This window comes from Aulonocara sp. 'chitande type north' Nkhata Bay, linkage group LG15 (assembly GCF_057382095.1).
Source record: "Aulonocara sp. 'chitande type north' Nkhata Bay isolate Kocher_YH1m ecotype deep benthic linkage group LG15, A_spYH_male_GT1.1, whole genome shotgun sequence".
NCBI lineage: Eukaryota > Metazoa > Chordata > Actinopteri > Cichliformes > Cichlidae > Aulonocara > Aulonocara sp. 'chitande type north' Nkhata Bay.
The window spans coordinates 9990121-10003234 of NC_141358.1; the positions used below are offsets into that span (position 1 = coordinate 9990121).

Genomic DNA, 13114 nt, shown 5'->3' on the forward strand with positions numbered 1-13114 from the left:
AGAAACAAAGCAGACGCCTTTCATTTATTTATTTATGTATTTAATTGAGTGTTTTGCATCCATAATAATAACTTGTTTCTCTATTATGGTACAAATGCTTGATTAGGTAGATATCAACAATTAAAACAGATGCTTTGACTAAAGACCTTTTGATTACTGATGGGCAACACTGATACAGATAATATATAATCATTATTATATTATAGATCATAACAACAACGAAAACGACAACAACAACAACAACAATAATGATCAGAAAAAAGAAGCAGACGCTAACAACAATAAAAAACAAAAAAAACTATTTTACAGATCAAACAAAAGACAAAAAATGTAATGTATTGTTAAGTTAAAAATGTATATACTGCAGATAACTTAAAAAATATATCGCTATTAAACGTTCAGCGCTTGACCGGATGTCATCATCTAATGTGTGATGTGTTTCCGTCATCAGCAGTGTGCCGTCTAATGTCGGTCGCTCAACTGCAAAACCGTATGAACATTTTTCTAATATAGTTTCACAGCGTTACATCATATCCTACAACGGATAGCTGTTATTTAATCTGTGTTGATATCTTTATTTAATGTGTTGATGCTCAGTGGGGAAATTAGAATGTAGCCGTCGTTTTGTTTAAAAAACGTAGGTCGACGTTAGCTGTTAGCTTTGGAAGCCGCTCCGAGCTAGGCTGTATGTGCCTCCACAAAGGCCGTGTGCTGCTTTGTTTTTAACGATGTATCCTACCTGGGGAAATTACGGTGCACCTCAGTCCCAAAACTATGGAGGTGCTGGGCCCCGTAAGCCACTGGCTGGCAGCCACACTGGCCAGGCTCCCGGATTCGGCGGTTTCGAGGCCTCTTCCAGCGGCTCGTTGTTTTCCAGCTTGCAGGAGCAGCACCTCCAGCAGATGCAGCAGCTGCAGATGCTCCACCAGAAACAGCTCCAGTCTGTATTACAACACGGCAACAATGCCAGTACTGCTGCTCCTGCATACGGCGTTGCACACGCTGGTGGGTACGTGGGGTCGTCGTGGCGTCCAGAAGGACCTGCACATGTAGACAGCGGCGCTGGCGCTCAGTCCTACTTTAAACCAGAAGAGACTTCAGCGACGAGAGTACCCCCTGCTCCCAAACAGGGTCACCAGCAGCCTCCTCCACTTCCTCCGCAACCGCATCCCACCGATACCCAGCCTGTGCCTCCCCCTCCAGAGCCGCAGCCATCAAAGCCACCAGAGAACAGCAGTCCTCCCAAACCCAAGGAGGCCCCCACGGCAGAAGACGAGAAATCCTTACCGTTGCAGGTAATGGCTTTTAGTGTTGAATTACTAATAATATACATGAAATTAGTAAATAACAAAGACATATGAAGGTACATTGCACTATTTAACAGGAAAACACCGTTCAACCCAAGCTAGTGAAGAGTACAATATATTATTATTTTTAAAATGTAATTTTCAGCTAGGGAAGCTTGGACCCTAATTTGATATTTTACTGTTAAGCCACCTGATTCTTAATAATACCACCAAGTAAATATCCTGAGCTTTTTAATCTGAAGTATAAATTTAAGAGAAGTGTGACATATTCTTAACTTCCTAGCCTTCTTAATTTAAGAAGGTACAGCATAAAGAAATCCTACTCCTTTGTTTTTGTTTCTAAGTATGACTCGACTTCTCCTGTAATTGTCCAAGATTATTGTGTGAAAATGGCTGAACAGATCTTCTTGTAATTGTTTCTGCAAGGAGCAGCAGCAGCTCTGGTACAAACAGCATCTTCAGAATCTGCAGAAACTGAAGCAAGAGAGAGCCAAACAGAATCAGAAAGATGGAGATGGCTCTTTTCCCCTGCCACCACCCCCAGGCAAAACAGCTCCTCCGCCCCCTCCATTAGAACCACCAAAAAGCACACCACCACCCCCGCCGCCTAAAGAGGAACCTCCAACACCGCCACCACTACCTGAGGAAGTAAGGGTAAGAATTCCTACACCATTGGATGCATAAACAGTGAACGCCATCAATTTGCACATTAATATCTTATTAGTTTGCTACAATGAAAGCAGTGCAAAATCTGTTGGAATTTGTAAGTGATATCGGTTTTCAATAGAGCTGAACTCTAAAAGTGAGCTTAACCCACACATCTCTGTAGGATTATCCGGATTTCTGCTTGAGGCTAGCATGTCAAGGCTTCCAGTTAAAAATTTGACTTGCATTGTGGATAATATATAAGAATTAACACATAAATAGTTTCCTAATTTGATAATTTTTAAAAATAATTTGCGATACAACGTACTATTAAAATGTTGCATAAGTCATAAAATACATTTTAACAGCATGGCTTGCTCTCTGTGAATTAAACGTTGGTGTGTGCTCAAAGTTTATATTATAGGTTTGTCAAACTAAATATATGAATAATAATAAAATAATAATGCATTTGAATGCTGTAATGGACAATTAAAATTTCCTGGGCTGCACCGAATTCTGTGGATATCTGAGATCATTTATTTATTTATTTATTTTTGCAAATTATTAATGAAGGCTTTACCTCTACCAGCAACTATTCAAGAAGCAGTCACAGATAAAATGTTTGTCCGTTTGCCTGGGAATTTAAGCAAGTTGCATAGTGTTAACATTACCAGTGTTTTATTCAATAGCCTCTAAGAACACACCACAACCAGTATTAAGAGAAATTAGTTTGTTCCTGAATCTAAACACTGTTTATATTGTTTACATAAATTTACAGAGTGAAAATGTAGGAAAACCACCTACATTTACAGACACAGTAAGTCACACTACCCATTCTGCCATTATTGTAGTGTTCCTCGATAAACTCACTGGATACTTCATTAGGTACACCTTTTTAGTACTGGTTTGGGCCCACCTTTTCCTTCAGAACGACCTTAATTTATCATGGGATAGATTGAACAAATTCCTGGAAACATTCCTTTGACATATTGGTCCATATAGACATGATGGGATCGTACAGATGCTGCAGATTTGGTGGCTGTACATCATTGTTGGGAATTTCCCATTCTACCACATCCTAAAGGTACTTTATTGGATTGAGATTTGGTGAGCGGTGAGGTCATTTGAGTACAGTGAACTTGTTGTCATGTCTTTTGCTTCTATAGTGTATCTGCCTAAAAGTGTTGTGCATTCAGAGATGCTCATCTGCATATCTTGGAAGAACAAGTAGTTATTTAAGTTACTGTTCCCTTCTTATTGGCTTGAAGCAATCAGACCATTATCCTCTGTCCTCTGGCATCAACAAGGCACCTCGAAGAAAATTATCCCTTACTAGATAATTTCTTTTTTTTGGACCATTCACTGCAAACCCTAGAAAAAAGAAAATGATTGAAAATGCATGATTTAGAGTCACTTAAATCACCTTTCTTCCCCACTCTGATGCTCAGTTCAAATTTCAGCAGGTCGTCTGGACCATGACCTCATACTGAAATACATATTTGCTGCCATTTAGTTGCTAATTAGAAATTTGCGTTAACAACCAGGTAAACAGGCATACCTAATGAAGTAGCGGGTCAGTGTATTTTATCCCATTGTTTGTGTTAACTGCCATAATATGAATTAAGTGGCTTAAGTGTGCAGGAATCAACCACTTTCATTCATCCTTCCCATTGTAATTGTAATAGTGTTTGTAATGGCTCTTTCCCAGTTATAGTACTCATCCCATGTCCAATATTTCAGCAATATGAGCAGTATTTTAAGGCACTCTTACCTAAAAATGTTTTTGTTCTCAATAGTGTCTTGGATTCATCGTAAAGTAATTTTCTTCCTTTCATTACAAACTGCATACACTTTTTTTTTTAAAGAAAAATTGTGATTTACAGTGATATACTGTGCTATAATTTTTTCTTGTTTCTGTTTAAAGCCTGAAGTACCAAAAGACCCAGAGGAAGCTGCTCGCCTTCAGCAGTTACAGGCTGCAGCAGCACACTGGCAACAAGTTCAACAGCAGAGAGCCGGTTTACAATATCAGGCTCTCATGCAACAACATGAGAAGCTTCAGCAGATTCTGGAGCAATACCAACGCCTCATTCAACAGCCTGCAAACCTACAGGTAGGTAAATGGCCAATGGCATCTTGATGGCCAATAAGTTTTCAGTTTCATGTGTAATGTCTGAGTAATTACTTTGTTATAACTTATGTACAGTTGTAATTACTTTCTTATAACTGTATGTACAGTTGCATCTGGAAATATTTAAGCAGTGACACAGCTTCCATGATTCCTCCTATGCACTTTTGGACCATTCTCTTTAAACTCTAGAGATGGTATTGTGGGAAAACTCTTGGGGTGCAACAGCTTTGTTACAGTTGGCTTAATATGAGTGCACAGCATATCCTTATACATGTCTGAAGTCAATGGGATTCACATCATCCCTAAACATATAGTGAAGCATGCCCATGTATCATATTGCTTCGACTGTGTTTGATAGGTGGTGTTATGCTTTGAATCATGAGCTGGTCCCAGCTTTCTTTGTGCTTTCTGCTGATTATTCTGTATTCTGTCTGGCTTTTTGTTTTTTGGCAGGTTCAGCCATTCTCCATTTTAAGGCTGATGAATAGTTTGCGCCTGGTGTTAAACCTTCTGTATTTACAGTTATAAAGTCTTCTCTTGGTGACTTGTAAAATTATATGTTTACCTGTTGCAGTTTGTGCTACACTTGGCTGTTTTTTGGGGATAGTTTGTTTTTTGTCTTCACCACGGAAAAGCTCATGTGTTATCATCCACTTCTGTTGTCTGTAGTAAATCTCCAGGCCTTGTTGACTTGCAGAGCAGCTTAAAAACTTGCTACTAATGCTTTCTGCATATCACATGGGATTTGTTTTATATTTGCAGCCTAAGGATGATCTGTTTTCATTAATAGTTTGTTAGATATTGTGTTGTGCTTTCACACCAACCTTTTACCTTCTTAATTAGTTTAGAATTAAAGAATAGCTCAATTCTGTCCATAAAATATCTTTTGAATCATTAACCCAGTTATGTTGGTTCCTAAAAAGAATGTATTTCCTATTAAAAAGCAAAGCCCTAAACCCTTCATTCAATTTGGGTACAAACTCAAATGTGTTTTTCTAAATACTTATCCTATCTGCATGTAAAATTAAGCAATAAATAATCACCAAAATTCTCTTTTGCAGTCAATGTCTGCAGAATTGCAGCTGAGGCACTACGAAATGCAACAGCAACAGTTCACACCTCTATTCCAAGACTGGAATCACTCCTTCACCCTGTGGTATGAGCAATTCCAGAGCTATCCTCATAAAGACCAACTGCAGGATTATGGGCATCAGTGGAAACAGTGGAAGGAACAGATGAATGCAACAAATGCCCACCTTCAAGAAAGAGTGGCTACTCTCACTGCCATGGTACCGTTTGCGTCAAGCCAATATAATAGTGGAATGATGGGACAGTATGGCCAGTACCCTGTACAAGACACGCCTTTGCAGCAGTCAGTAAACCCAGGTATGCAGCAGACCCCTGTTACTGTTGGTCCAAGACTTCAAGGTCCACAGCCTACTGGTTTTGTAACACATTCAGAATCACCTGCTGTGCCCTCAGTTCGAGGAAGTGCCCCTAGTGGCATAGGAGTCCAACCCCCAGTTCCCCCAGTTGTTCAGCCACCAAGTTTCAACAATGTCAGGGGTCCACAGTAAGTTGTAATTGTCTTTTATTACTATGTGTTACTATGTTTTGCTCAGTTATACATTTGGTTATATTTATCTTTTAAAAGCACATCTTTATATAAAATTGCTTCATATTTAATTGTAATTATTGTTTTCTTTAAATGGGGTGTTTTTTTTTTATTTTTATTTCAATTTTTGTTTTTATTTTGTTATATTTCCCAGGGTAAACAACCCCAGATTTGAACAACCACATCAGCGATTTGATGGACCCCCAAGGTTTGACCAACCGCAACAGCGATTTGATGGGCCTCCAAGATTTGACCACCCACAACAACGCTTTGATGGTCCTCCAAGGTTTGACCAACCACCTAACCGTTTTGATGGTCCCCCTCGATTTGACCAACCAAGGCATCGTTTTGATGGTCCACCTAGATTCGATCAACAACGGCAACGGTTTGATGGACCGGCCAGATTTGATCAACCTCGATTTGGGCAGCCACCTAGGTTTGATTCCACAAGGCTCACTGGCCCTTCACCTCGTCTTGAATGTCCACCAAACCTTCAAGAAAAACAGCAGCAAGGAATGCTGCCTAAGGTGGAACCAGTCACTCCGCAACCTCCAACTCCAGATTCTAAGACTCCAGAAAAATCGTCTGATAAGCCGCTATCTGAAAATGAAAAAGATAAATTGAAATTGGTTGATAAGAGCGCTTCTGAAGATATGACAGATGACAACTTACTTTCAACTGAGGGTTTTTTTGTCCAAAGTGAACCAATTCCTCAGACATTACAAACAGATACAAAACCTGAGGATTCAAATAGCAGTGTTACTTTGGACAAAGGTGAGAAATCTGAACCTGTTAACAGTAAGCCCCCTGTAAATACTAGTTCTGCTGTTACATCAAACACTACAACACAAAATTCGCAAAAACCAGATGGACCACTGGGAAACAGCAAACCACCACAGATTCCAAAGTCCTCAGGAATCCAACCAGAGCCACAAAAGCAGTCAAAACTAGATCCTCCAAAACCTCCCCCTGGTCGGGGACGAGGCCAGCCCCCAGTGCCTAGCCAGGTGCGCGGACGAGGACGTGGGCAGAGGAGCAGTGGAGAGTTTAAGGGACAAAACACTGTACCAATTGGGGAAGAGATGGGGGAAATGCCTTATGATTACATGCCCCCTGAAGAAAATGTGGGTATGCAAGAAGAACAAGAAAACTACTATTGGCAAGATCCTTCACATGAACAGTTTGGTGGTGAGGAATCAGAAATGCCCCCAGAAGAAATGTGGATGCCAGAAGAACATCACTTCACAGAGGAAGAGTACTATCAAGAGCCAATAGGAGGACCCCACATGGGGAGAGGTAGGCCTCCAATGATGAGAGGAAGGCCCCCAATGCCTAGAGGTGGTCCTCCTATGGGAAGAGGTGGTCCTCCCATGGGAAGAGGTGGTCCTCCCATGGGAAGAGGTGGACCCCTTATGGGTCGGGGAGGTCCTCCTATGGGTCGAGGAGGACCACCAATGGGTAGGGGAGGACCACCAATGGGTAGGGGAGGGCCACCAATGGTTAGGGGAGGGCCACCAATGGGCAGAGGTGGACCACCAATGAGTAGAGGTGGACCACCCATGGCCAGAGGAGGTCCACCCATGGCCAGAGGAGGTCCACCTATGGGAAGAGGATTACCCATGGGAAGAGGAGGACCACCTATGGGAAAGGAAGAACCAGTGGACAGACACTGGGAAGAAGCTGAATCAAATGAGTACTTAGAGGATGAAGACCCTTACTGGATTGAAAGGAGACCACCAATGAGAGGCATGAGACCTCCATTTCCTCCTGGTCGGGGTCGTCCCCCACGTGGTCACCCTGGTTTCATGCTTCAAGGACGAGGCCGCCCCCATTTCCCACCACATGGGCCAATAGATCACGAGCCATTAGGCCACGGAATGGAATCTGATGATTCCAATATGGATCCATCAATGCATCCCATGTACCATGGACATGAACCCCCTAGCCATGCGATGCATCCTGACGTAGGACGAGGCAGGCGTCGTGTGCCACCACCACCTCATGAAATGATAGATCATTTGGAGGAGCCAATATACGATGAGGGAACGGAAGGAGAATTAGATTGGCAGCCACCACCTGGCAGAGGTCCTCCACCACCTCCACATGAGATACTAGATAGGGAAGGACTGAGGAGGAGACCTATGGGTCGGGGAATAGGAAGAGGTATGTGGCCGCCAGGTCCAACACATGAGGATTATGAAGAAGGTTATAAAGAGGGTTATGCCGTAGATTATGATCATGGGGAAGATGGGTATCGCTGTCGGCCACCACCAGACTATCATCCTGATGACTGTCGTCGTGATGCCAGGTATCATGAGTCTGAGTGGGACAGAGAGCATGCTCTCTCAGAGAGGGACTATCCCCCCCGCAAGGCACCATCAGAGCCATTCAGAGAACCCCACTGGCAAGAGGAAAGAGAAAGAGGTCACCCATATCAATATGATGAACTTGAGCGGGGGAGAGGAGAACTCAGAATTCGTGAATACAGGGATGAGCCACCTTACCGGAAGGATGAAACATCTTACCCACCTCCTTCAGACTGGGAGAGGCCTTCCAGACGTCCTCCACTGCCAGAGAGAGGGTATCCAATAGACTATGAAGATCGTAGACCTCGCTATGAGGAACAAAGAGAAGAAATTCCTTTGCATATACCTCCACCTACAGCTGCACCTGTCACAAACCTGCCTGAGAGTTCAGTTGAAGCAGCCAGTGGAGCAAATGTACTTGCCCTTTCCCAACGCCAACATGAGATCATCTTGAAAGCTGCTCAAGAGCTTAAACTAATAAGGTAATTTCTAAACATTTACCATTGATTAGGCAAACAAAAACTAGCATCTATCCATGTGATTTACAATTATTTTATTTTCATAGATTGAAAAAAATGTATTTTCTTTGGTTTTTTGTTGAAACTCCATAATTTCACACATTCATTTCTGTTTTAATTTATGGTTAAATCATCTGTTTTAACTTAGTAATTCCTTTCGGGTCCACAGGGAATTGCAGGAGGGTAAAACCTCTGGTAGTGAATCCAAGCCTGCACAAACTGATGTTCTGCCAGATTTGCCTGCTGGTCTTCTTGGATTAGAGATTCCACCAGAAGTCAGGAATGCTCTGAAGGTAAATAAAAATCAACTTTATTATTTTAGTCTGCTTGGTGTGACTACATTGATGTAAAAAGACCAAGATAATTGATTATGTCGATTCAAATCCCGTCTGTTTTGTTTTCATCTATTTAGATATTTTTTCCATGTTTTCTCTTTTCTCATAAAATACAATACAATACATAGAATTTTTTTCCTCCATTTTCTTTTAGTTTTACTGTTAGATCATTCTAATATCAAGTATGTTCCCAGGGTATGACTGCAACAACTCAGACAACTGCAGCTGAATCTGTGCCTCGCGATATAAAATCTACTGCCACACATTATCAGCCGTCATTCCCTGCACCTGCAGTGCCGGTTATTCCAAAGACGGTTGATTATGGTCATGGTCATGGTATGAGCAGCTTGTAGTACCTTTTTTTTTGTTTCCAAATGATGTTTTGGATTTATGCTGATGTGCACTTGATATTTTAGAGCCTGGAACCACGGTTGAGCGGATCTCTTATGGTGAGAGGATTGTGTTGAGGCCTGACCCAGTGCCATCGGACCGGGGCTATGAAAAGGGTAGGTTTCAGTTGTATAATGTGAGGTTGGGCGATTTACTCAATAGTCTTAATTTTCCTGTTGTCCCAACATGGGATCACAGAGAATTGCTGGAAGGATGGGTCACCAATCAGGATCCACTAATCCTGTGTGACTGAAACACAAAAAAATTCAGCAGCAAAACAATTCTGAGAAAAACATACAAAATGATGATTTATTTCTCACTTCCACCATAGGCATAAGCTTTGGTGCATGCTAAACAACAAAAGCTGATTTCAAGCAAACATTATGCCAGCTAATGTTAGGCTTGCGTGTCCTAAAAATCAGGCTTTCCCTCTAAAAAAACAAAAACAGGTTGATTCGATTCTCACATTGTCAGTGTCTGATTTGTTAACAGCATTAAATCCACTTACCAACAGAAATGTTTGGTATGTCCAGTATTGCTGTCATTGGACAGAAGTGAGCTTCTCTGTCTCTTTGACTCATATTACACTCCTTTCACAAAGTTTTACACCAGGGGTCCCCAATCCCAGTCCACGAGGGCCGGTGTCCCTGCAGGTTTTAGATGTGGCCTTGATCCATCACAGCTGATTTAAATGGATAAATTACCTTCTCACCATGTCTTGAAGTTCTCCAGAGGCCTGGTAATGAACTAATCATGTGATTCAGGTGTGTTGACCCAGAGTGAGATCTAAAACCTGCAGGGACACCAGCCCTCGTGGACTGGGATTGGGGACCCCTGCTTTACACCCTCCTCTAGAGTAAATGATCATGGACACAATGGAAGCAGTGATCCGACCATCTAAAATGTGTAGCTAAACACCAGCCAGAGCCTGTGATTTTATTCAAATGATTTGAAATATAATGTTTTGTAAAATTATCATGTTTTATGCACAAACAATAGTAGAAACAAGTCAGCTGGCTGCCATACACGTGTCATGCATCAATAGAGAAGTTAACTAAAGTCCTGCATATATATATGCAGGATTTTATTTTATATTTTCTAATACATGGTTATTAACTACTTGATTCTCATAGAACCACTCAGAGATCCTTACGGCAGAGACTCATATTACGAAAGACGATCAGACCCTTACATGGACCGCCGGGAGTACAGCAGAGAGAGGGAATTATACAGAGAGAAGCCAGAATATGAAAGAGAAAGATTTGACAGGGAGCGCTACCCCCTGAGAGAAAGAGATGACAGGTAAGAAGCTTCTTCACCGTTACTGACAGCATTTTTCCCTACCTATGGAGTAGTGTGCTGCTTCTTTATATATATAATATTGTTTTTTATTTGTCTGTATTTTTGATTCAAGCACTCAGGCCATGAATGATGAAAGGTACTATATGACATTGTGTCATACACTGTGATAAGTCTTCACTGTGCCTTTGTGCTAGTCTGAAATATGAAGTTCTGTTGATGAAATGAAACTTATTATGCCCCCATTCTCTGTAGATCTCCACTGGCATCTTCTCTACGCTCCGGATACAGGGAGAGGGACCGGGATGTTCGAGATAGGGACCGTAGTGGCAGCCGTGATCCAGATGAACATTATGGGAGGCCAGGTTATGATAGACCTCCATATGAGCGTGCTATACTTGAGCGTACTGGGCCTGAACGTTACAGCCATAGCCCATCACCTTACAGTAAGTTGAACATGAGGTAACTCAGGGTAAATTGGTAAAGTAAATATCAAATAAGAAAATCTAAGCTTAAGATTTTTTTTTATCCTATAGTGGACAGAAGAAGTTATCCAGATGACAGAGGGCCCCCCACTGCACCACCAGTCCCACCTCCACAACCTCCCCCACGTGTTGAGAAGAAGCCGGAAATCAAGAATATCGACGATATCCTTAAACTACCTGGCAGATTGTCTCGCCCTGAAAGGGTACCAGCTATCACTGCGATCTTAATTCATGCATCAATACCCCACTCTTTAAATGAGCAGCACTCATTGAAGTTCTCTATTTTAACAGATTGTCATAATCATGAGGGGGCTTCCAGGAAGCGGAAAAACCCATGTTGCAAAGCTCATACGGGTGAGTCGAGTCCTTCTAGCAAATTATAGGGTTATGTAATTTGATTGTAAGCTAAATGAACTTTTATAATAAGTGCACAAACAGTAGAACCTTTACTTATAGACTGTCTTTATGTGTCATTAGGTTTCAACATAATAAATGCTCTTTTGTAAACGACACAAAATCTTAAATACTCTTTTCTGTCTTGTGGACAATGTTAAGGACAAAGAGGTTGAATGTGGCGGTGCACCTCCCCGAGTTCTTGTTTTAGATGATTATTTCATGACAGAGGTTGAGAAAGTTGAGAAGGACCCAGACACTGGGAAGAGGGTAAAAAAAAAGGTAAGTCTGACAGATGAATTGCATAGAACATGCAGTAAAGAAAAATACATGCACGATGTAATGCAGAAAAACCTGTCTTGCAGGCTATGGAGTACGAGTATGAGCTGGAGATGGAGGATACTTACCGGAGCAGCATGCTTAAAACGTTTAAGAAAACCTTGGATGATGGCTTTTTTCCTTTCATTATTTTAGACACTATTAATGACAGGGTTAAACATTTTGATCAGTTCTGGAGTGCAGCTAAAACTAAAGGCTTTGAGGTGAGTTATATTAATGAGAGAGCCAGAAAAACACTCATGTCTGCCCTGTGCTAAAAAGGATTTGTTTCTCTCATTTCAAGGTGTATTTGGCTGAAATCACTGCAGACACTCAGACTTGTGCAAAGCGGAATGTCCATGGGCGCACGCTTAAGGATATAATGAAGGTCTATAAGATCACTTAGCTGATCTCAAATACAGAGATATTTGTTTGGACTGCAAAAAGGGTAACGTTTACTAAACGTATAGATGCAGCATTCACTTCTCAATGATACATTCTGTATACAGATGTCTAATAACTGGGAGCCTTCACCACGTCACATGGTGCGCTTGGATGTCCGGTCCCTGCTGCAGGATGCTGCTATAGAGGAGGTGAATTTTTTCAGTCTTGAAAAAAAATCAGAAAATTACACTTCTTTGTTACTAATTAAGATAAACCAACATGTGCTTGTTGTATTTTTTTTAGGTTGAAATGGAAGATTTCAACCCTGATGACGAGCCCAAGGAACCCAAGAGAGAAGAGGAAGAAGAGAGTGATCTGGTAGGACATGAAAAGTTTCACTTCATAAATGCGTGGTTCTTAGATTCATATCCACTATTTTTTTTTCCCATCTTCCACTATTTTTTTTCCCCATCTGGCTTATCCAGTAATTTTTACACAAGTCATTAGTGTTATCTCGCCACTTCTTGTTTCAGCAAGGTGAGTTTTATGTCTCAAATGAAAAGCAAAACATGTGAAATTCATGGAAACGGTCAGGTTCATTCAAAATAATTAGGCTCGTGCTCTTTTGTGTTTATGTAGCAATTAGAAAATTTACAGTGAAGCTCAAACAAGAGCAGGAAAAATAGTACCAAGACCGAAACATATATATGATATGTATAGCTGGAGCAGTCCATTAACTAAAGGAGGAAAGTACCCCATTAGTGTCATGGTTTTCTTTTTAGTTTTTCTAGCATTTGCTCAGGTGTCCATGACTGACTTAGTTCAAAATAATTTTCATTCTCAACTCAATGTCAGGGATTAAAAAATGGCTTTAAATGGTTGCTACCTCATGAGAAACTGTCTCACTTCAGTGTCATGATTCTGGTGAGACCAAAACCAGTTGCTCAGTTTTGGTTTCCTTTTATTTTTAAGGCACACTTTTATCTAG

At 41.3% G+C, this 13114-nt stretch overlaps 1 protein-coding gene across 6 annotated transcripts in view; it reads left to right on the plus strand.

The window, feature by feature from the left end:
- The first annotated feature begins 449 nt into the window (after positions 1–449).
- Positions 450–13114, plus strand: part of ylpm1 (YLP motif containing 1) — a 29908-nt gene continuing 17243 nt past the window's right edge. For 2 of the 6 annotated variants that reach the window (XM_086263951.1, XM_086263947.1), the window contains exons 1-19: positions 450–1295; positions 1734–1961; positions 2731–2769; positions 3877–4065; positions 5145–5656; positions 5853–8486; positions 8692–8815; positions 9052–9193; positions 9274–9363; positions 10381–10549; positions 10662–10685; positions 10802–10992; positions 11083–11234; positions 11323–11385; positions 11587–11706; positions 11790–11966; positions 12047–12130; positions 12252–12335; positions 12430–12504. In XM_086263951.1, coding sequence (XP_086120077.1) covers positions 729–1295; positions 1734–1961; positions 2731–2769; positions 3877–4065; positions 5145–5656; positions 5853–8486; positions 8692–8815; positions 9052–9193; positions 9274–9363; positions 10381–10549; positions 10662–10685; positions 10802–10992; positions 11083–11234; positions 11323–11385; positions 11587–11706; positions 11790–11966; positions 12047–12130; positions 12252–12335; positions 12430–12504 — 5664 coding nt within the window. In that variant the 5' untranslated portion in view covers positions 450–728. Of the gene's footprint in view, positions 1296–1733; positions 1962–2730; positions 2770–3876; positions 4066–5144; positions 5657–5852; positions 8487–8691; positions 8816–9051; positions 9194–9273; positions 9364–10380; positions 10550–10661; positions 10686–10801; positions 10993–11082; positions 11235–11322; positions 11386–11586; positions 11707–11787; positions 11967–12046; positions 12131–12251; positions 12336–12429; positions 12505–13114 lie in introns of those variants that run through there. The other 4 variants (XM_086263950.1, XM_086263948.1, XM_086263949.1 and 1 more) reach the window with 4 other exon arrangements.